The sequence below is a fragment of the Chrysemys picta genome, chromosome 23, assembly GCF_011386835.1.
Source record: "Chrysemys picta bellii isolate R12L10 chromosome 23, ASM1138683v2, whole genome shotgun sequence".
Lineage (NCBI taxonomy): Eukaryota > Metazoa > Chordata > Testudines > Emydidae > Chrysemys > Chrysemys picta.
In genome coordinates this window covers 2,936,429-2,959,639 of record NC_088813.1, presented here as the reverse complement: position 1 = coordinate 2,959,639, position 23,211 = coordinate 2,936,429, and the positions used below count along the sequence as shown (strand labels likewise).

Genomic DNA, 23,211 nt, shown 5'->3' with positions numbered 1-23,211 from the left:
GATTGTGGTCTAAAAGCCAACTTCAGAAAAACTATGTGAAGTTCTGAGGTGAGGTGCTCAGTTAGTGGCTTGGTGACCCACTGGATAGGCATGGAGATAAAGACCTGCCGAAGCACACTACAGACTAGAGCCCTTTGATCCTAATGAGCTTGGCCCCTGCTGCAAGGTGAACTCATCTGCTAGGCGCGTACCTTGATCCTTCTCATAACTGTGTGCCCTGGGCTGCTGCTGGTGGCAGTTTGAATGGCTGTGGAGCCCAGGCAAGCTCTCCCTGACAGGCTGCATCAAAGGGGCCCAGTGGAGGAGAGCATGACAGTCGGTCCTTTGTAGAGTAGTGGCCATGTGGCTGCTGGGATTCTCCAAGTGGGCGGACTAACAAAAGCCTCATAAAATGAGAGGGAACTTGTCCTGGAGAAAGCAGAGATGCAGGAATGGGTTAGAATTGGGTGACACTGGAAATAGGAGCTAACCTGGCCTTAGTACCTGGAGGCTGCAGCCAACTTCAATTTTCCTCATCCATTTAGTTCTGAAATTTCCCCCCCACCCAAGGAATTTGGACTTCATTAAGGTGGTTTCTCTCCCTTCATGCCCCAGGGGGATTTTCAAAGTCTCTACGATGTGAAAGTCTGCACACAGCATTAGTTTGAGAACATTTTTTGTGAGCAGGGTGTGTAGGAGAAGGGCTTTATCAATGGGAACCTCCTACCCTTTGGTGAATACAGCCAAGGGTATCTTCCTGTGCCCACAGTGATACTTGCTGGTGGAAACAGTCATCTGTGCTGGGCCTCTCATGCCGCTGAGCCGCACTGGCAGGCAGCCTGCTCGCTTGAGACTTCAGCATGTGTCTCTGGTGAAGATCTTAGAGTGTGGTGTTCATGTTGTCAGGCTGGGCACTTGTTAGTGGTGTGTGATGCAGTGACATGTCTGTACGGCAGTGGTGCTCCAACCTTAGTCACCCTCATCATCCAGATTCCATCAAGGCTGTCGTGATGTATAAAGAACCTGTTTAATAATTACATAGTATTAGACAAGAGTAATCACAATAGCTGTATTCCTACGGATCTCTCGGTGGAGGTATAGTCTTCCTTGGCTATGTGAGAGCTCTCTACTCAACCCCTTTATATCTTGGACTCACTGCAGGAGCTTCAGCCAGGCTGAGAAGTCTTCGGAGCAAACATTTCAAGCATCGAGTTTGTTGTGTGTCCTGTTTTAGCCTGAAGAAGAGCTTGAAAGCTTGTCTCTCTCACCAGAAGAAGTTGGTCCAGTTACCTCCCCCACCTTGTCTTTGTTTTAGCCAGAGCTGACAAAGTGGCTTAAGTCTGCTGCCTCCAGACCCTGTCCTTTTTCAGCAGAAGGATTGAGACCTGTAAACAATTCTGCAATTCATAGAATAGAATCATAGAATATTAGGGTTGGAAGAGACCTCAGGAGGTCATCTAGTCCAACCCCCTGCTCAAAGCAGGACCAGTCCCAACTAAATCATCCCAGCCAGGGCTTTGTCAAGCCAGGCCTTAAAAACCTCTCAGGATGGAGATTCCACCACCTCCCTAGGTAACCCATTCCAGGGCTTCACCACCCTCCTAGTGAGATAGCTTTTCCTAATATCCAACCTAGATCTGCCCCACTGCAACTTGAGACCATTGCTCCTTGTTCTGTCATCTGCCACCTCTAAGAACAGCCGAGCTCCATCCTCTTTGGAACCCCCCCTTCAGGTAGTGGAAGGCTGCTATCAAATCCCCCCTCACTCTTCTCTTCTGCAGACTAAACAATCCCAGTTCCCTCAGCCTCTCCTCATAAGTCATGTGCTCCAGACCCCTAATCATTTTTGTTGCGTGCATTGTCTCATTCTGAAGCTTTTTGCCAAGGAGATTGAATAGCTCAGGGTGTTGGAAATGATATGCAGGGTCTTTCACTTCCAGGTTATCTGTTCAAATCCAGATCCATACTGAATGTCCTAATGTCATTGCTGTCCAGTAGATTTTTGGTTTATGAGAAGTCAAATAGTGTAGATAGTCCTTCCCAGTGGATATGAGAGAGACAGTAGCCTGGTGGATAGAGCACTGGACTGGGACTCTGGAGATCCTGGAATAAAACCTAGCTCTGCCACTGGCCTGCTGAGTGACAGGCACAGAGAAGGACTCGCCCCAGTTCTCCTATCTGTGAAGCATGGATAATGATACTGACCTCATCTGTAAAGTGCTTTGGGATCTACTTATGAAAAGCGCTTGATAAGAGCTATTGGTGTGTCCATGTTCCAGAAAACCCAACTAGCACAGGCACAAGTGGAGACCTCTTACTGGTCTCGTGGAAAGGCTTCTGATTGAAGAATGAGGGAGCCAAGCTGGTTTAGCTCTCCTCCAGGGGAGCCCTGTGGTCAGAGTGGCGCGCACATGGCTGTGGGGAACAGGCCCTGCTGAGTCCAGTGCTGAGGGTACAGGAGAGAGCCCGGAGGTGTGGTATAAGCACAGGTCTGCGAATTTGGAAGGGCTGGGTTCTAATCCCAGCTGTGACCTTTCTTGGTGACCTGGAGTGAATCACTAAACCCCTCTGGCTCCACGTCCCACTCTTTGGAAATGGAGATGATCCTCACTTGCTCCAAAAGGGTGTTGCGAGGGTTAATGACAAATTATACATAGAAAAACATAAAAAATGCCAGCTAAGCAGCCACAACTTAAACTAGCAGCTTTGTCAGTAACATCCAAGGCCTGTGGAACTCGCCCAAACACATGCAAACATTCCTTTAAATAAGGAAGCAGTTATTCCTACCTTGTAAAATTCTAGGCCTTTAAGAAATGGGATGCTCTTCCCCTAGATATTCATAATCCCCATGTAACTGGGTGGAACATTTTGCATATTTGGTGAATCTGAGAGACAGTTCAGCACACGCTTTGAATTTCTAGCCACACTTATGCCTTGGATGCTCAGGTCTGGCTTGAACAGGGCGTGTCAGGCTTGGGCAGAGTTACGCACGAGTGAAGAGTAGAAGGCAGTAAGCAGGATGGGACGTGCAACAGGACCCTAACTTTTGTATCATTGGCAGTGCTGATGCACAGTTGCCAGTTAGTGAGCTCTAAGAGGGGAGTGTGTAGCAAAGCACCTCATGATTTCCAGCAAACAAAACTAACCAAATCCAGATTGGATGCTCTTTAGCTCAACCAGAAATTGAGCTTGATGCAGGAATTACTGGGTGAAGTTCTTGGAGTACTTGGTCATGTCCATTCCATGCTAGGTGTGTGCGCTCCATGTGCACAGTTGCCGGAGTTTTTTCCCTCAGTGATATCCTTTGGGCCGGCTCAACCCCCTCTGGAGACGTGCGGTTATCGGCTGGTATAAGGGCGCCGCTGGCCACACACCCTCTCAGTTCCTTCTTACCGCCCGTGAGGGTTGGCCCCTCTTACTCTGGCAAGGCTTTCTTCCCAATGGTTTTTGGAGACTCTCTTGTTTCTTAGTTATCATATTTAGTGTAAATAGATAGTGTCAGGGGGAGCCGTGTTAGTCTGGATCTGTAAAGAGCGACAAAGAGTCCGGGGGCACCGTATAGACTAACAGTTAGTCTATAAGGTGCCACAGGACACTGTCGCTTTTTGTAAATAGATAGTTCCTGTCGTCGAGGGACTCCTTCACCCCAGAAGCCGGGCATGCCCTGATCCCTGGGCTTCAAGTCTTGCACCTCCTGTGGAAAACCTATGCCCGTGAGTGACCCGCACTCCAGCTGCTTGAAGTGCTTGAGGGAGACTCACATGAAGGACAAGTGCCAGATCTGTCAGGACATTAGGCAGAAGGCTATCCTCAAACCAACCTAAGAGCTGAGCCGCTCCGATTCGGAACCAAGCACTTTGGCATTGGTGCAAAGCACTTCCCTGGCACCATTCACTGGCTACTAATTCACCACTCTTCCCTTTGGCCTGTCGGCAGCCCCCCAAGTATATGGCAGTAGTAGCAGCCTTCCTCAGGTGGTGAGGTGTCCAGATCTACCAGTAACTTGACAACTGGATGATCAAAGGTCGGTCTCAGGTTCGAGTACAGAACAGCATCAGCATGGTCAGAGCCACCGTCTGAGCGCTGGGTCTGCTGGTAAACTAGCAGATGTCAAATCTTGTCCTGGTTCAGAGAATAGAATTTATTGGGACAGTATTTGACTCAACCCAAGCCAGGGCCTTCCTGCCTGAAGCCCGATTCCAGACCATGTTGAACTTGATATCCAATATCAAGGTCTATCCAATCATGACAGCTCAGAATTGCCTCAGGCTACTGGGGCATATACTTGTACTTACGTGGTCCAGCACTCAAAGCTACTACTCAAACCCCTCCAGATGTGGCTAGTGCAAGTTTACTCCTTGAGAAGACACCACTTGGACTCAGTGCTCATGGTAGAGTTACCATATTTCAGCAAGCAAAAAAGAGGACGGGAGGAGCCCCGCCCTAGCCCCGCCCCTGCCCCTCCCACTTCCCGCCCCCCCAGAACCCCCAACCCTTGTCCCCTGACTGCCCCAACCCTTATCCACACCCCCACCCCCAGACAGACCCCTGGGACTCCCACGCCCCATCCAACCACTCCCCACCCCCTGACAGCCCCCCCCCCCCGAACTCCCAACCCATCTAAACCCCTCTGCTCCCTGTCCCCTGACTGCTCCGATCCCTCTCCGCACTCCTGCCCCCTGACAGCCCCCCCCAGAACTCCCAACCCATCTAAACCTCTCTGCTCCCTGTCCCCTGACTGCTCCGATCCCTCTCCCCACTCCTGCCCCCTTGACAGCCCCCCCCAGAACTCCCAACCCATCTAAACCTCTCTGCTCCCTGTCCCCTGACTGCTCCGATCCCTCTCCGCACTCCTGCCCCCTGACAGCCCCCCCCAGAACTCCCAACCCATCTAAACCTCTCTGCTCCCTGTCCCCTGACTGCTCCGATCCCTCTCCCCACTCCTGCCCCCTTGACAGCCCCCCCCAGAACTCCCAACCCATCTAAACCTCTCTGCTCCCTGTCCCCTGACTGCTCCGATCCCTCTCCCCACTCCTGCCCCCTGACAGCACCCCCCAGAACTCCCAACCCATCTAAACCTCTCTGCTCCCTGTCCCCTGACTGCTCCGATCCCTCTCCCCACTCCTGCCCCCTGACAGCCCCCCCCAGAACTCCCAACCCATCTAAACCTCTCTGCTCCCTGTCCCCTGACTGCTCCGATCCCTCTCCCCACTCCTGCCCCCTGACAGCCCCCCCCAGAACTCCCAACCCATCTAAACCTCTCTGCTCCCTGTCCCCTGACTGCTCCGATCCCTCTCCCCACTCCTGCCCCCTGACAGCCCCCCCCAGAACTCCCAGCTCCCCACCCCCCTGCTCCTTGTCCCCTAACTGCCCCCTCCTAAGACCCCCCCCAACTGCCCCCCAGGACCCTACCCCCTACCTGTACCCTGACTGCCCAAAACTTTCTCCACCCCCCCCCCAAAAGCCCCCCCCCGTTTCTTGACTGCCACCTCCAGAACCTTCCTGCCCCCGGTCCCCCTTACCCTGCTGCTCAGAACAGGGTGTTGGGCTCTGTGCGAGCCGAGCCGGACACGTGGCTGCGCTCCCCAGCACAACAAAACCCGGTCCCTGGCCCTGCACAACAAAACCCGGTCCCTGGCCCTGCACAGTGCTGCCGGACCGGGTTGCAGGAGAGGCCAACTCAGAATGCAGGGCGGCTCCGGCTCCTCTACAGCTGCTCAGGAGTCCAGCCCGGGATTTTTCTGCAGCCCTCCCAGCCGCTCGCTCTGCCGGGGGAGGGGGAAATCCCGGACATTGTGAGTGCTTTACAAATTCCCCCGGACGCTATTTTTAGCGCGAAAAGGAGGACATGTCCGGGTAAATCCGGACGAATGGGAACCCTAGCTCATGGTCCCTCCTCTGGTCCTTGCATCCCTGGACGGGTGGAAAGACCGGAGATTGGTTATGGTGGGGGACCCCTCAGCCGTTGATAGCCTTAGTCTTGGACATGTAAGACCTAGGGTGGGGATCCCACCTCAACAACTTCAGGGCCTCTGGTCTCAAGAAGAACTCTCCCTGCACATAAACGTCAGGGAGCTCAGGGTGGTATGCTTAGCATGCCAAGTGTTCCTCCCCGAGATCTCAGGCAAGGTGGTGCAGGTACTGACAGACAATACTGCGGCCATGTTTTACATCAACAAGCAGGGGGAGGCTCGATCTTTAGCCTTGTGTAAGGTTGCCAGCTGTCTGTGGGACTTCTGTGTGAAGCACTCCATTCATCTTGAGGCGTCAAATCTCCCAGGAGCCTGGACTGTACTGGCTGTTGACCTCAGGAGATCCTTTTCCTCTCGCCATGACTGGTCCTTTTACCCAGAGGTCACAGGTTCATCTTCCAAAGGTGGGGGCTCCCCAAGTGAACCTTTTCACTACCAGACAGAATAGGAAGTGCTGTCAGTTTTGTTCACTATGCAGGCTCAGCCTGGGCTCCCTCTCCGACACTGTCCTGCTCCAGTGGACAGATATCCTATTTCACACCTTTGCCCCGATCTCCTTGGTTCACAAGGTCCTCCTAAAAATCAAACGGGACAAGGCAAGAGTTATTCTGATAGCCCCTGCATGGCCACATCAACACAAGTTTAGCATGCTTCTGGATCTGTTGGTAGTAACTCCCCTTTCACTCACACGCCATCCAGATCTAATTTCACCAGACCACGGCAGGTTTCTTCACCCCAACCTCACCTCCCTGCACCTAACTGCATGGATGCTGCATGGCTGAACCCTGAAGAACAGGCTTGCTCGGAACAGGTCCAGCAGATCTTGCTAGATAGTAGAAAGCCTTCCACCAAGGCTATCTACTCGGACAAGTGGAAGTGCATCTCAATTTGGGCTTCTCAGTGTGCTCTCTCTCCCCATCTCGATCTTTCCTGCAGTCTGTCTTGGACTATTTGCTCCAGTTAAAGCAGCAGGGCCTGGCCCTTGCATCTATCAAGGTGCATTTAGCAGCCATCTCAGCCTTCCACCCACTGGTGAACAGCAGGTCAATGTTCTGTTACAAGATGACAGTGTGGTTTCTCAAGTGCTGGAGAGGCTCTGTCCTCAGGTCTGCAAGCTGACCGCCCCCGCCCCCATGGGACTTAAACCTGGTCCTTTCAAGACTCACGGGTCCCCTCTTCAAACAGTTAGCATCGTGCCTCCTGCTACTTCTCTCTACTAACCTTCCGTAACTGTTCTTCGAGATGTGTTGCTCACGTCCGTTCCATGTTAGGTGTGTTGCTGGAGAATTTTCCCTCAGTGTGATCTGTCGGGCCGGCTCTAGCACCCTCTGGAGTTGCATGGTTATGCGCCGGTATGAGGAGTGCCACCGGCCTTGCACCCTCTCAGTTCCTTCTTGCAAGTAACTCCAACAGAGAGGTAGGAGGGTGGGTCATGGAACAGACATGAGCAATACATCTCAAAGAACAACAGTTACGAAAGGTTAAGTAACTGTGTTTTCTTCTTCGAGTGCTTGCTCATGTCCATGCCATACAGAAGGTCGCCTTCCTGGTGGCGATCACCTCGGCCAGAAGGGTCTTTGAAATCAAGGACCTTATGTCAGAACCACCTTACACTGTGTCCTTTAAGGACAAAGTCCAACTGCTCCTCCATCTGGGCTTCCTATCAAAGGTGGTGTGTCAATTCCATAACAGCCAAGCCATTTCTCTACCAGTCTTCTTCCCAAAATCTTATGAGAACTGAGGAATGGTGGCTTCACTCATTGGACGTTAGGCGTGCCCTCACTTTTTTTATTGAGAGGACTAAACCCTTCCTCTAGTCCACACAACTCTTCGTAGCAATAGCGGAAAGGATGAGAGGGCTTCCTGTGTGAGCCCAGAGGATCTCGTCATCGCCTGTATTCGGGCCTGCTACGAGCAGGCGAATGTCCTGCCTTTGGCTATCTTAACTACTCACTCCACAAGGCTTCGTCAGCAGCGTTTCTCACACAGGTTCCAGTCCAGGACATCTGCAGAGCTGCAACCTGGTCATTGGTGCATACCTTCACATCCCACTACTCCATCACCCAATAGCCCCAAGTCGACGCCAGTTTCAGAAGAATAGTGTTTCAGTCAGCATATCCATGAACTCCGAGCCCCCCCTCCGGGGGGACTGAGTGTGAGTCACCTTGCGTGGCATGGACATGAGCAAGCACTTGAAGAAGAAAAAACAGTTACTTAAACTTTCGTAATTGTTCTTTGAGATGTGTTGCTCATGTCTGTTCCATGATCCACCCTCCTACATCTCTGTTGGAATTACTGGCAAGAAGGAACTGAGAGGGTGCAGGGCCAGTGGCACTCCTCATACCAGCGCATAACCGTGCGACTCCAGAGGGTGCTAGAGCCGGCCCGACAGGTACCACTGAGGGAAAATTCTCCAGCTGCCTTAAAATCTAGGAATCTGAGGATGCCACTCAACGCCTTGTCTCCTTACTAGACATATACTGAAAGCTAATCCTTCTGCAATTCCCATGCTTGAGCCTTTGCATCCAGCAAATTCCTAACAGGATTTTCTTTGGAAACAATCTGTCTTTAAGTGCATGGTAAACTTGCCCATCTCCATTGAATATCTCTCTAATCTCTCTTCTGGGCTGGATCTCTCTAGGGTCTGCCAGTCATGGGCACTTACAGCAAGAAGGAACCACTAACCATGTTCTCCCTCTAAGAAGAGTAATTTCAAAGCTATTTTAGGTAGAGAGAATGTTAAATAAAGATGGATGAACTGTGTGGACTTCTGGACAGAACTAGTGCCTTACCTGTTTGTTTGATCAGTCGGCATACGCCACTGGTCATTATTAGAAAATCAGTTGCCAACGATTATCACATGGTGGCATCAGTATTTCCCTTGCTTAGAACAGGGATTTCTGTTACGGTAACTGCTGGTAAATGCTGACTGTTTAATGGCTACTGCTGTGTCTCAAGGGAAGAGAACGACAGACAGGAAACCCTTCATCTCCGTACGGATTCTACTCCACTGTACAGCTTGACCCCAAAGATTCTTGTTTTTATTTGATTTAGGCTTGGACAAGGCTGTGGGAAGCTGATAATTGACAAATGCTGTTTTCTGGTGTTGGTTAAAGTGCCAAGGAGACTTCTCTTTAGTAGAATCTCTCTCAAAGTTTAGCTGAATTTAACAGCAAGGTGAAGCTTCAGATATTGCCAGTGCTACACACCAACTGCATATACATCATGGATTCCACAGCTGGGAAAAGATGTTTATTCCTTTAGAAGCTGATGGCTTAAGTTTTTTGGCAAGGGTCTTTGCTGCTTCAGCAGGCTGGAAATGCTGCAGCAGATCTATTTTTATGGAATTAATATCTAAATTACTAATTCAATCAGTAATATAATTCTGGTGTTAATTTGCTACTAAATTTGATTTATTCAGCTTGGGGCCCTAAATTTCCCATTTTCAGTGTGCCACAGATATTTGTTCTGGCAATATGAGTGCATTGTAGAAATTGTCTAAGGGGAAGCTGGAGGTTTTAACAGTTGGGTAGAGGACGGTATGAGCTTTTAGTACTTGGGAAGGCATAGGGAAGTGGTTATGGCTGTGGGATAAGCACACTTGCTGGATGTTCCAACTAAAATATTCAGCAGTGCAGTAGTTAATGTTGGCATTTAAACTGTCCGAGTTCAGTTTTTTGAGTTAATGCTCCTTTAAAGTGAGTGGGATAGTTCACGCCTTTCAGAGCCGTTTCAGGCAGACATTGCTGCATCAGTTACTCTTGGGTCACTTTTGGAAGATTTTCTTTTCAACAGTGAGGCTTGAAACATTTTTTTAAAAAAGTTAATTCCATGGTAAATTTCACAGCTGCAGAATAGAGGAAGGCCTGGCTTAAAATAAAGATGGCAGCAGGTTCTTGATGTGTGAGATCAGACTCTAGGAATTCCATATTGTCTGAATAGAGGGAAATGGTTAGTTATCTTGTAGGATTCCTTACATGTGAAGAAAACTGAGGATTCTTCCGGGAGCCAATAAGCAAGGGAGGTTCAGCTCATGGAGCTTAAGAACACGTGGAGTGATCTAAATAACGTAGTTAGATAACGAAGTGTCAGTCACTCTGAATAGCTATGTGGATGAGGGCTGTGGTTGCATAATCAGCGCTCACATGCAAGTGGCAGTTGCCTTCCATTCTGACATTTTGCAGCATGGCTAAGTCTGGTACCCTGTAAAATACGTAGGGAACTCTTTCCTCTCCCACTACACAGATCTGATGAACTACGTGTCACTCCAGCATGTGGCGATGTGCCTTAAGGTTCCAGTTAACATAGCGTCAGAAAGCCAGGGAAGAGATCCTCTACCAGGAAAGCTGCTGAGGCCATGGCTATACCAGTCTGTTACAGAAGCGTCTCACCGAAACAGCTATTCCAGTTCCATGGGCCAGTAAATATTCATATTTAACTTGGACATTACTGTATGGGCCCAGAGCAGCCCAAGTCTGTCTGTGGTCTCAGTAAGGCCTGGATTGATCACACGTTTACCAGAACTGCAGTACTACCACCTGTAGCAGACACCACAGTCATCTGGAAAATAACCAGCCATTTCAAACATTCAGCTTGTATTGCACTTGTGCTATTGTATTTCTTTTCTGTCTGGTCAAGTATTGATTCCATTGCTAATGTACCATTTCAGACATGTAGAAATAAATCTTGATCACCCCACACCCATTTTCTGTATATCTTCCCACTACATAATGGCCTTATTTTAAAGCCAAATTAGGTTGCTGAGTGACAGTGTACTGACATTTATCATACAGTCATAGAAGATTAGGGTTGGAAGAGACCTCAGGATGTCATCTAGTCCAACCCCCTACTCAAAGCAGGACCAGCACCAACTAAATCATCCCAGCCAGGGCTTTGTCAAGCCAGGCCATAAAAACCTCTAAGGATGGAGATTCCACCACCTCCCTAGGGAACCCATTCCAGTGCTTCACCACCTTCCCAGTGAAATAGTTTTTCCTAATATCCAACCTAGACCTCCCCCACTGCAACTTGAGACCCGTTGAGAATAGCCGAGCTCCAACCTCTTTGGAACCCCCCTTCAGGTAGTTGAAGGCTGCTATCAAATCCCCCTTCATTCTTCTCTTCTGCAGACTAAATAACCCCAGTTCCCTCAGCGTCTCCTCGTAAGTCATGTGCCCCAGACCCCTAATCATTTTCGTTGCCCTCCATAGGACTCTCCAATTTGTCCACATCCTTTCTGTAGTGGGGGGCCCAAAACTGAACGCAGCACTCCAGGTGTGGCCTCACCAGTGCCGAATAGAGGGGAATAATCACTTCCGTCGATCTGCTGGCAATGCTCCTACTAATGCAGCCCAATTAGCCGTTAGCCTTCTTGGCAACAAGGGCACACTATTGACTCATATCCAGCTTCTCGTCCACTGTAATCCCCAGGGCCTTTTCTGCAGAACTGCTGCTTAGCCAGTCAGTCCCCAGCCTGTAGCGATGCATGGGATTCTTCTGTCCTAAGTGCAGGACTCTGCACTTGTCCTTGTTGAACCTCATCAGATTTCTTTTGGCCACATCCTCTAATTTCAGATCATTTACAGAGCCAAGCACATAAAAGCAAGGAAATTAAAAGTGAAGTCGTCCTAAATCTCACATTATCCACCTACTAAGCACAGTGGGCCCAGTTCAGGGATGGGTTGTTGTCGTTGTCCCCACTGCCGAGTGAAGACAGCGTGGGTCTAAAACTCTCTGTCAGTAGCGTAGTGTTTCACGCCCACTTGGCGCTGGTGTAAACGATCCCAGCAGGGGCTGGGTAAATGGGGAGACTCCCCATGGCCCAGGCACCAGGTGCAGCAAGTCTCCTTTTCTCGTGTAAGCTGCAGGAGAGAGAGCGTGAATCGGTTGCCCAAGAGCCCGGTGAGTCATGACCGAGATGGGAATGGACCCCAGAGCCTTGCCTGTGGTGTCCACTGGACACTGAGCTAACCTCACCTCTGCAAAGCATCTTGTTTCCAGGTGGGGGCTGGAATCCCTTCACCCTGCCAGGCTGAGCCCCCACCAGAGAGACAGTCGTACGGCACCACTGCTCTCCTCTGACAGTTGGTGGAAAATAGCCAGGGCTCTGTGACTGACAGCTGTCTCTCCTGTAGCAGTGACCAATGGGAGCGAGGGGTTGGTTTAGGAGCTGGGGGGGGGACACTGCTGACTTTTTCACTTAAAAGTCTTAGTTCGTATTCATCCCTCCTCCCAAGTAAACCCCTTGCTGTTGTGGCTGGTAGCTGGAGCTCATGGACTCAGTGCAGTGCACACAAGCGTCCCACAGACCACTTCTCCTAGGCTCCTCCACTCCCACATGGCGCCTCGCCCCTCCCGGCTCTGCCCGTTGTCTAGGTATTGGTCCCTGGTGCTGTAGTGCCTGAGGACCTTCACAAAGCCACAGCCGTCTGGCCTCCATTCCATCACTGAGTCTTGACCCAGGGTGCTCTTCTCTGGTTCGTTGGTTGCTGTTGCCTTTGCACCAGCAAGGTCTGCTGTCTCTCTCCCTGGATGTAAATGAGGGAGCTGCTCATCCCCACTTATGCCTTAGCAGTTTCCCTCAGGCTGCAGTGGGAGGAAGGTTTGAGCCCATAGCCTTAAGGAGGCTTTCTTGTGGCTGGGGCACCTGCCTGGAAGCTGAAGTCTCCAGCCTACATCTAGAATAGCCTGTGTGCCTAGGTAACGCTGGCAACGTCTCTGATCTGGGTGCTGAGGGCTTCAGGCTGGTAAAGCCTGTGAGGCAGCTCTTGGAGGTGCAGGCTAGGCCACCCCATTCCTGTGTCAAACACTTGTAACCCTCTAATGGGCAGAGATAGGATATGGGGTGATCAGCCACTTACTGCTCAGCTGATCCATAACTGCATTTCCCCTTGCTGACTAGCATGTTCATCTGGGTTCTCACAGGGCTCTCCTCACCAGATGCACAAGGACCAGCCACCTTCCCACCCACTCCTCTAGAGGTTGAAATCAGTATCAGGCTGTCACTTAAGGGGTGAGAAGTCTGGAGTCTGCCCCTGTGAGCAAAGACTAAAGAGATGGGACTCGGGAATTCGGGGGGTGTTGACATTTCAGTGCCCGCGCACATAGGGAATCCTCTAGTCTGGGAGATGAACAGTTCACCTCTGGAAGCTGTTGTTTACAACTGTTGAAGTAGACAGACATCACTGCATCAGTTACAGTCAGTTCACATGTTGAAGGTTTTCTCCATGACCATGAGGGTAGACATCTGGATCGATTGCAAAAGCAATTACTAATCTATGTGAAATATTTGAAACATCCATTGGTGTCTCAAGTTGGGCTCCCAAAATTATTTCTTTATTTTTCACAGATGTTTAAATTCTAGAGCAAAATGTTAATCATCTGAGCTGGGTCACTTCACCTCCTGTCCCTATGAGAATATGAGCAGATGAGTGACTAAGGGGGGGATAAGGGGGCTGATGCAGAAAAACAAGGAAACTTGAGAAAATGGCTGAGAGGAAAAAGGGACTGTCCTCTTTAATAGTAGGCAAGTATCCCAAAGGGCTGTGGTTTGATACTGGGGCAGACTGACCTAGCAGCCTGGAGAGCCCTAAGAAGGAAATGCGAATGGACTGCATGTGCCAGCTGCAGGCAGTTGGGATGTCACTTCATTTAGGTTGGGCAGTACCTTGAGTGGAGCATGCCATCTTATTTGGTCCAGACAGGAGCTAGCACTTTGGGCTGTGGATGGCAGCCCCAGTCTGTAGGGATTAAGGGTGGAGGCTGCACCTCGCAGCTGCAGTGCATTGGAAAGTTGTGGGCACTGCAAATTTGACTTTTTGCCTGCAAGTGCTAGAAGGGGCTTTCGAATGGAGCACTGTCTCTGTGACTGTCAGGCGGGTGCTGACTGGCCCTCCTGTTTGGAATGTTCTCTGTGCATTCTCCATGACAGGCCACTGCGTATGGTAAAGAAAGGCGGGACTTGATGACAAGCCAGGTAACTTGTATGAAGAGGAAGGACTAGAGCCTTGCTCCTCAGAGAGTTCAGTGCCAATGAAGTAAATGATTTAAAAATATTATGTGAACCAAACAGTACCATAGAATCGCTATGGATGGTAATTCCGTGCTTGAATATTCAGAATATAGCAGTAGGGATATACTACTGACTACCTGACCAGGATGGTGATAGTGACTGTGAAATTCTCAGGGAGATCAGAGAGGCTATGAAAATAAAAAAAACTCAATAATTAATAATGGGAGATTTCAACTATTTCCATATTGACTGGGAACATGTTACCTCAGGACGGGATGCAGAGAGAAAGTTTCTTGATACCTTAAATGACTGCTTCTTGGAGCAGCTAGTCCTGAACCCAGCAGAGGAGAGACAATTCTTGATTTAATCTGAAGTGGAGCATAGAATCTGGTCCAAGAGGTGAACATAGCTGAACTGCTTGGTATTAGTGACCATAACATAATAAAATTTAACATCCCTGGAGGGGGCACCCACAGCAGCCACCGCGGTAGCTTTTAATTTCAGAGAGGGGGACTACACACACATGAGGAAGTTAGTTGAACAGAAATGAAAAGGTCCAGCGCCAAAAGTGAAATCCCTGCAAGCTGCATGGAAACTTTTTAAAGACACCATAATAGAGGCTCAATTTAAATGTATACCCAAATTAAAAAAACACAAGTAAGAGGACCAAAAAAGTGCAACTATGGCTAAACAACAAAGTAAAAGAAGCAGTTAGAGGCAAAAAGGCATCCTTTAAAAAGTGGAAGTTAAATCCTATTGAAGAAAATAGAAAGGAGCATAAACTCTGCCAAGTGAAGTGTAAAAATATAATTAGGAAGGCCAAAATAGAATTTGAAGAACAGCTAGCCAAAGACTCAAAAAGTAACAGCAAAAAAATGTTTAAATGTATCAGAAGGAGGAAGCCTGCTAAACAACCAGTGGGGCCACTGGATGATCGAGATGCTAAAGGAGCACTCAAGGAAGCTAAGGCTATTGCAGAGAAACTAAATGAATTCTTTGCATCGGTCTTCATGGCTGAGGATGTGAGGGAGATTCCCAAACCTGAGCCATTCCTTTTAGATGACAAATCAGAGGAACTGTCCCAGATTAAGGTGTCATTAGAGGAGGTTTTGGAACAAATTAATAAACTAAACAGTAATAAGTCACCAGCACCAGATGGTATTTACCCAAGAGTTCTGAAGGAACTGAAATGTGATATTGCAGAACTACTAACTGTAGTATGTGAACCTATCATTTAAATCCGTTTCTGTACCAGATGATGGGAGGATAGCTAATGTGATGCCAATTTTTAAAAAAGGCTCCAAAGGCAATCCCAGTAATTACAGGCTGGTACGCCTAACTTCAGCACTGGGCAGATTGGTTGAAACTGTAGTAAAGAACAAAATTGTCAGACACATAGATGAACACGATTTGTTGGGGACGAGTCAACATGGTTTTTGTAAAGGGAAATCATGCCTCACCAATCTACTACAATTCTTTGAGGGAGGTCAACAAGCATGGGGACAAGGGGGATCCAGTGGATATAGTGTAGTTAGATTTTCAGAAAGCCTTTGACAAGGTCCCTCACCAAAGGCTCTTAAGCAAAGTAAGCTGTCATGAGATAAGAGAGAAGGTCCTGTCCTGGATCAGTAACTGGTTTAAAGATAGGATACAAGGAGTAGGAATAAATGCTCAGTTTTCAGAATGGAGAGAGGTAAATAGCCATATCCCCCAGGGGTCTGTACTGGGACCAGTAGTGTTAAACATATTCATAAAAGAACTGGAAAAAGGGGTAAACAGCAAGTTGGCAAAATTTGCAGATGATACAAAACTACTCAAGATAAGTCCAAAGCTGACTGCGAAGAGGTACAAAGGGATCTCCCAAAACTCGGTGACCGGGCAACAAAATGGCAGATGAAATTCGGTGTTGATAAATGCAAAGTAATGCACACTGGAAAACATAATCCCAACTATACATATAAAATGATGGGGTCTAAATTAGCTAAATTAAATTAGAGATCTTGGAGTCATTGTGGATAGTTCTCTGAAAACATCCACTCAATGTGCAGCGGCAGTCAAAAAGGGTAACAGAATGTTAGGAACCATTAGGAGAGGGATAGACAACAAGACAGAGAATATCATATTGCCTCTATAAATCCATGGTACGCCCACATCTTGAACAGTGCGTGCAGATGTGGCCACCCCATCTCAAAAAGATACATTGGAATTGGAAAATGTTCAGAAAAGGGCAACAAAAAGGATTAGGGGTATGGAACAGCTTTTGTATGAGGAGAGACTAATAAGACTGGGACTTTTCATCTTGGAAAAGAGATGGGGGGGAGGGGATATGGTAGAGGTCTATAAAATCATGACTAGTGTGAAGAAAGTAAATGAAGTGTTATATACTCTTTCTCAGAACACAAGAACTAGGGGTCACCAAATGAAATTAATAGGCAGCAGGTTTAAAACAAACAGAAGGAAGTATTTCTTCACACAATGCACAGTCAACTTGTGGAATTCTTTGCCAGAGGATGTTGTGAAGGCCAAGACTATTACAGGTTTCAAACAAGAACTAGATAAATTCATGGAGGATAGGTCCATCAATGGCTATTAGCCAGGATGGGCAGGGATGGTGTCCCTAGCCTCTGTTTGCCAGAAGTTGGGAATGGGCAACAGGGGATAGATCACTTGATGATTACCTGTTCTGTTCATTTCCTCTGGGGAACCTGGCATTGGAACCGTTGGAAGACAGGACACTGAGCTAGATGGACCATTGGTTTGACCCAATATGTCAGTTCTTATGTTCTTATGCTAATTGAACAGTCTACCTAACTTAAGCCAGAATGTCCCATATTTTAGGAGAAAGGACTATCTTATGGCTAAAGCACTGGACTGGAAGTCAGGAGATTTCGGTTCTTACATGAGATGCAGAAAAAGAATGTGCACGCTCAGCTCTGAGCTCTCCAGTGTACAGCGAAAGTTGCTGCTACCTGGGGACAGCGGCGTTTACAGATAGAAGACACTCATATTCTGATCCACAGCTGTCTGCACGAATAATTATGCCATCGTAACCTTGTGTAAATGATGATCATCATCTTTCGTTTGATTGCAGTTGTGATTCCAAAGAGCCCGTTTCCTGTCTCTGAAGGAAGTGCCGAGAAGCCCAGCATGCACAGCAGCATGAAGACTGCTTTGGGGCCCCAACCTGAGCAAAAGCGTCGCAAGTCGGGCAAGAAGCGCGGCCGGACGCCCAAGGCCCTGATCCATCACCCCATCCCTACCCCCTCCAAATCTGTGGAGCCTCTGAAATTCCCCAAAAAGAGGGGACCAAAGCCTGGCAGTAAGGTAGGTGACAGGGTACATGCCTGTGATCACATGTGAATGGAGCGTGCTGCGTGTGTGCCTCTGGGGTGGAGAGCAGCTGTGTTTTTGTGCAGGGGTGCTGGAACAATTTGTATGGTGAGGGAGCTGAGAGCCATCGAACCAAACCGTAAATCCTGGATATGATGGAAACCTCTTTTAAGTGAGGAGTTGCGGCAGCGCCCCCAGCACCCTCCGTCCCCTAGTTGCAGCACCTATGCTTTTGTGTGTGTAGGAGGCAAAGTCCAGCCCTAGGACTGCCGGGTAATGGGAGCACACCCATGGAGTGTGGGGGTTGGGAGCATCTCTAGACTCCAGGTCCTCAACCCAGCAGGGGCTGGCAGCACATGCACTGGGCAGGGGTGTGGAATGGAGGGAGTAACTAGACTCCAGCCTCACAACCCAAGGGATGATCATATTTAAAAGTGTCAGGAAGCGTGGCGAACAGGGGGTAGGGTCTGAAGAGGGTGTTGGGTGGGGGCGTTGTCTGAAGAGGGTGTTGGGCGTGGTCTGATGAGGGCGGTGGGCGGGGGTGTGTGGTCTGATGAGGGCAGTGCAGGGCAGGAGGTGGAGTCGTCTGGTGCTGGGCGGGGGATAGAGCAGGGTGGGGGTGGGGTCTGATGAGGGCAGTGGGCGGGAGGTAGAGCAGGGCAGGGGCGTGGTCTGATGAGGGCAGTGCAGGGCAGGAGGTGGGGTCTGATGAGGGTGGTGGGCGGGGGGGGTTGAGCAGGATGGGGGCGGGGACAGACGAGGGTGGTGGGGACAGAAGGGCGGGGGGTGGGGTCTGATGTGGGTGGGGGGCTTGAGCAGAGTGGGGTCTGATGTGGGCTGGGGTAGAGCAGGGCAGGGGCGTGGTCTGATGAGGGTGGTGGGTGGGGCAGGACGGTGTGGGAGTGGCGGGATGGTGAGCATGTGTAAAAGGAGAACTCTTCCCAATCCCTTTCTGCAGAGGAAACCTCGGACTTTGTTGAATCCAGCCCCCACCTCTCCAACAACTAGCACCCCAGAGCCAGACACCAGCACTGTGCCCCAGGATGCTGCTACTATCCCCAGCTCTGCCATGCAGGCCCCCACAGGTACGCTGGGCTCGCCCCCTCAGGGACGATGATGAGTTAAGGAGTCTGGGGGAACCCAGAAAATATCAAGTGAAGATACCACGATTTCCAAACATGGCAGCAAGTCTGGCTGGTGTGGGAATAATAGTGGCCTAACGCAGAGAAGAATCAGGCTGCAAAGAGACCCAGAGGCTCCCGGTGCCTTCCCTCATCTCCTCCATTTCTCAGGAACGTAGCTAGAGCTGGGCGATTGCACTGCATTTTCCTCCCATTAATTATTGCTTAGAGCGGTGGTTCCCAAACTGGGGTTCGTGAACCCCTGGGGGTTCGCAGAACGTTACAGGGGGTTCGCCAGAAAAATTTAACTAATGGCGGACAGAGGACCCCGGGCATTGGAGACAGCAGGTGGGACCCGGTTGCAGGGCAGACACCCTGAGCCCCAGGGAGAGCGGGGCTGGGCAGTTGGGGCCGGCAGCCCAAGCCCTGCCCCCGTCAGCAGGGGAGCCGGCAGCCTGAACCCCAGCACTCCGCGCAGGGCTGGCAGCCCGAGCCCCTCCCCTGTCTGCCAGGGAACCGGCAGCTCGAACCCCAGCGCTCTGCGCAGGGTGGGCAGCCCGAGCCCCCGGGAGAGCGGGGCCGGGCATTTGGGGCTGGCAGCCCGAGCCCTGCCCCCGTCAGCGGGGGAGCCGGCAGCCCAAACCCCAGCCCGAGCCCCAGGAATTTGCCAAATCTCATCTAAAGCCAGAACCACGGCCCTCCTTGTTACCACCAGCCACAACCTCACCCGAAACTAGAGGTGGGTGAAAATCCCAAGCATTTTTCACAACGTTTTGATTTTTTTTTCACATTTTTCAAAATTCCCCAAGAAAAATTTACAAAAAACTGAAATGGAAAAATGATCCATTTTCAAAAACTGTTTTCATGAAACACTTTCTGATTTTTGAAAACCAAAAATGAATTATTTTTATTCAAAACCATTTTTTTTTAAAACAAAAGCCAAAAAATCATTTTACAGAAACATTTTTGGTTTCTGGTTTTTCTATGTTCGTTAAAAAAAGTTTCAATTAAAAATATTTTTCAGAGGTTCATAGATTCTGCGGCCCGGCAGTTGGGGCATCCATCACACTGAGGAAATTTAAACTTAAATCCCTGAAAATATTCATTTTTAGGAGGGGGTTCACGAGATTTCACAATTGAGTGAAAGGGGTTCGCGGGCTGTTAAAGTTTGGGAACCACTGGCTTAGAAGTACCTAGCGGCGTCCCCTGGGTTGAACAGAGGGATTCTGTATGGACACTCGAGACCTTTCACCCTGGGCTGAGGCTCACCTTGCAGCTAGGGGCAGAGTGCTCTCTTGGAGCCGTATGGTTGGACACACACATCCTAGCAACTCAGCCGCTCTGGACTCATTTCTCCAGCCCCATGCTGCTCTGAGGCAGGAAGGGCTGCAGCACCCTAGTTCTCTCTGAAACTGGAGAGGGGGGCAGGCTCGGCTGTGTTGAGTCACCCCAGAACCCTGCATTAAAAGTCAGGGTGTCTGCTGCAGCGTCTTGCTGGGTCCATTGAGCTCCTAGTAGGGTGGAGGGGCAGCCAGAGTTGCTTTGGGCACAAAGGAGCCAGGGTCGAGAGCCTAGAAAGACCAAGCTAAAGTTTCTGTGGGGTTCCAGTCTTGAGTCAGAATTAAAGCTGACCCCAGAAAGGGGAGTCTGATGCTAACTCTGCCCAGCACACGGTATGGCTGGGCCCACTCTCCCTCAGCACAGCTGGACAGATATCTAGGGAAGCCTAAGGGACCTAGGCTGGAAATTCAGTGGGAGCTGGGTGCTGAACTCCCCTAGGCTCCTTTTAGAGTCTCAGCCGTTATCCGGACGCTCAGCACGCCCACAGCTTGGCATACTTGGAGCACTAGGACAGAGGCCGTGGAGGAGATGCTAGCATGGCGGAGGATGAGCCCAAGGGAAGCAAGGAATCAGCATTGTGGGCTTGTACCTCTTCTAAATATGCCTTGTGCTGGTAGGCAGCAGACTAGTGGCTATGCTGGACTGGCTTGCTTCATCCTGTTTGTGAGCATATGACAGCAGGCCGGCTCTGTACTGGCAGGAGGGCCGGGCTGTGGGTGGGCAGCTCTCGCGGGGTAATGGTGAGCTTATGACAGGGCAGGCCCCATGCTGGCAGGAGGGCAGGGCTGTGGCAAAGCAGGGTTGGGTGTTCTGGGCAAGCAGCTCTCGCAGGATAACCTTGAACCTTCTCTCTCCCTGCAGTCTGCATTTACTTGAACAAGACCAGCAGCACCGGGCCTCACCTGGACAAAAAGAAAGTTCAGCAGCTGCCTGACCATTTTGGACCAGCTCGGGCCTCTGTGGTGCTGCAGCAGGCAGTACAGGCCTGTATTGACTGTGCTTACCATCAGAAAACTGTCTTTTCCTTCCTGAAGCAAGGCCATGGGGGAGAGGTCATTTCAGGTAAGAACCAAGCTTTCTCCCCCCTGCCCTGCTTTCTGAGAGATCTTTGATGGAACCATCTCCCTGGAGCACAGCACCGTCCTGATGTCGGCTGTGGCCATCCCCAGCCAGGGAAGTCTCCATGGGAGTCTGGAAGGCTCTGAGCGCTGTACCGGGCTGCTGTATAAAGCCTAAACAAGCGAGGATCGCTTCTCCAGCCATAGGAGGGGTGTATAACATGCTTGTGCATGTAGGAATAAAACTCCCATGTGCCTTCCAGCAAAGAATCACAGTGTCATTCTCAGCCACTAATCAATGCAGTCCCTAGCTCATGGGGTGCTGTGGGAAGTGTCACTTTTTCCCCATTTTACAGATGAGAAAACTGAGGCACAGAGAGGTGACATGACTATCCAAGGCCACACAGCTCGTTGGTGGCAGATCTGAGAACAGAATTCAGCCTCCTTGGTTCCCAGTCCTGTGCATTAGCCTCAAGCCCATCCTCCCCTGTTTCATCAGTGTTCTTTGTGCTACATTGTTTGTTTCTTTTCAGTGATACCAGCTGCTTCCTAAACCCGTAAGAGAAAGGGGAACATTCAGCAGCTTCAAGCTGATCCATGGTGGATCATGTTAGTTGTGCCCTGCCTCATTAACCATCAGTGTAGGGTGCCTGCAAATATACCCATGAGCACCAGGGAATTGTGCTCCGAGTCCTCCTGGAGGTGCCCAGAGAGAGTCCCACAGTCTGGTACAAGGGGCTGGGAAGAGTGAACCCTTCTCTCCTGGACTTTGCCTCCATCAGGTCTGTCAGAGTGCTGCTGCTAGACTCATCTGATCAAGGGCTGTGGTACGCAGGGCTTTATTGCAGACTAACTGCTGTTTTTTCTAATTAACATGGGCTGTGTCCACACAGCACAGTTCTTCCAAATCAACTGTGCGAATTGGATAATCCACTTTGAAGTGGATTAGGTTAATTTCAGAATGAGTTAGTGTGGAGAAATGTTCATATGGACACGTCTGTATTTTGGATCAACTTTTCAGTCCTCCCACTGATATCCCACACTGCATCGCTTCACGCCAGGACTGACTTGTCTGTGGGTACGCTGTCTGCTGTGCTGGGCTCATGGCAACTGGATGGCCCCACGTTTAAATGGTGGCACACAGCCAGCAGCACCCCTTTTGTGATTCCACACTCCTGGAGTGTTACAGCAAACACCTGGAGATGTGCAGCAGTGGGGTTTCCTTGAGGAGCCAGTGCAGTCATGCCTAAACAGCAGCCACCCTGAGGAGAAAATACACATGTACAGCTAAGCAAATGGCCGAGAGGGTCCATCCTGGGACATGGCTCAGTCCTGCAACACAGGGAAGTAGTGCCGGTGGCAGGATGACCGGGAGGGGCTGTCCTGAGATGCAGTTCACTCCTGCAACACAGGAAAGCAGCGCTGCTGGCAGAATTATAAGAACAGCCAAGGACAGACATGGCCTGACAGTGCTCCAATTACCTGCCCCTACTTTAAGGAGCTGGATTGGATTTTCCCTGGTACAATGAGGACAATGCCAAAGGCACCGAGGAAAACCCCAGTCCCAACCAGGACTTGGAGGAGGAGGAGGTGTCCCCAGCAAGCCAGGATCTCTTCTCCAGGCTAGAGCCTGACCAGATCTCGAGGAACAGATAGCCCCCAGGAGGACACAGCTTGATAGTCCTGGGCAGAGGGCCTTGGCCAGTAAGTATGATGTCCTGTATTACAATTAAACTGTGTTGATGGGGTTAAAACTTTGTTCTGGGAGCCCATTAGATGCCACCATTTTGGGTGGATGTGAACTCTGCTTCTGTCCTCCTCCTCTTGTGCTCAAAATGGTATCCATGCCTCAGAATTAAAATTCTGCAGGTTTACTTCCCTGATACTTTCATTTCCCACAGCTATCTGTCACACCGCCCCGCCCCCCCAGCCCCGGTCGTGTCCTCCTTGTGGGTCCTTCTCCCAGTTGTCCATTGGCCCTCCTGCCACAGTCAAGCTAATGGTACCACGGTGGTTGTAATGTAGACATGCTTACTGAAACATCACTTATAGGAAAATAATACAACATAAAAGACTTTGCTTCACAGTTTGATCAATGCCCTGAGATTCCAGCTTTGTTAGCATTTCATGAGGTATAGTGCCAGAGTTAAATGCAAGAATTAAACTCCCATCGCCTTTCTGAACAAGTCCCTTCTCTGCTCTTGGTGATCTGTAGTAAGGTTACATCCTCCGACGTTAGGCCTGCCTGCAGAGGTGAACATGCAGTTACTAACCTGGCCTCTGCAACTCCCCAGCCCCAGGCCAGGCAAACCTCCAAATCCTTCCACCTACCACCACCACCCCACCCATGCAAACCACTGGCCTAAGCCCCACTGCCTACCGCAGCCCCCCACCGCACC

General features: G+C 50.1%; 1 protein-coding gene across 14 annotated transcripts in view; it reads left to right on the top strand.

The window, feature by feature from the left end:
- The window catches only part of SCMH1 (Scm polycomb group protein homolog 1), a 113,136-nt gene that overhangs the window by 68,705 nt on the left and 21,220 nt on the right, over positions 1-23,211 (top strand). For all 14 annotated transcript variants that reach the window (XM_065576869.1, XM_065576866.1, XM_065576868.1 and 11 more), the window contains 3 exons: positions 17,054-17,286; positions 18,251-18,377; positions 20,616-20,816. In XM_065576869.1, the coding sequence (XP_065432941.1) occupies positions 17,054-17,286; positions 18,251-18,377; positions 20,616-20,816 (561 nt within the window). The remainder of the gene's footprint in view (positions 1-17,053; positions 17,287-18,250; positions 18,378-20,615; positions 20,817-23,211) is intronic.